Here is a 688-nt window from a genome sequence, read left to right as displayed (position 1 = left end):
ATTTTTTTTCTTTTTTCTTGATGCGTAGGATAGCGCAGAGTTGCTTGAATACACTGATTATTAAAAATAGTGTTGTGATGAACAACAAATTCATTTTATCCAGATGTGTGATTTCTATCTTCCTGGTTTGGCCAATGTATATCAGAAAGAACTGGCCACATCTCACCCATGTTCAAGCTACAGAGCATTGCAGTGTCTCCGCTTGTGTTGTGCTTCCACTGCTGGATATTCTGTGCCTGTGTTTCCACAGTAAGCCAATCTGATTGCTATGTGAGCCTCTGGTTGCCAACTGCTTCAGATGAAAAATTCCACACCAAAACCATCAAAAACTGCAGAAATCCTGTGTGGAATGAAACTTTCTACTTCCGGATACAGAAACAAGTCAAGGTACACAAACAAAAAACTCTCTTCTTCATCTCATCTCTATGCAGCTTCTTTCAGTTTAGCCCAAGACAGGATGTCACGTCTTCTAATGCCTTTCTGAGTTGATTTATAATTCCCCTAGCAAGCTGGAGCAAAAAAAAAATTTTTGTTTTTTCCTGGAATCTACTTGTCTCCTAACAGACAGTTATTATTTATATATCGGTAATGTGAGCCTATCCTCCCTTGGTTGATGGGACCAATGACAGAGAGATAACCCAAAGAAACTTGAAATTAAAATATAAAGCAAGACTATAAGAGAAAAATA

The 688-nt window shown here is 37.9% G+C and overlaps 1 protein-coding gene across 1 annotated transcript in view; it reads left to right on the top strand.

The window, feature by feature from the left end:
- Window positions 1-250: 250 nt before the first annotated feature.
- Window positions 251-688, top strand: part of LOC104462096 (cytosolic phospholipase A2 epsilon-like) — a gene marked incomplete at its 5' end in the record, with an annotated part of 20147 nt that continues 19709 nt past the window's right edge. The window contains 1 exon segment of the mRNA XM_010073906.1: window positions 251-387. Coding sequence (XP_010072208.1) covers window positions 251-387 — 137 coding nt within the window.

This window comes from Pterocles gutturalis, unplaced genomic scaffold, assembly GCF_000699245.1.
Source record: "Pterocles gutturalis isolate BGI_N339 unplaced genomic scaffold, ASM69924v1 scaffold47082, whole genome shotgun sequence".
Taxonomy (NCBI): Eukaryota; Metazoa; Chordata; class Aves; order Pterocliformes; family Pteroclidae; genus Pterocles; species Pterocles gutturalis.
The sequence above is the reverse complement of the archived record's forward strand: the minus strand, read 5'-3'. Positions and strand labels throughout refer to the sequence as shown.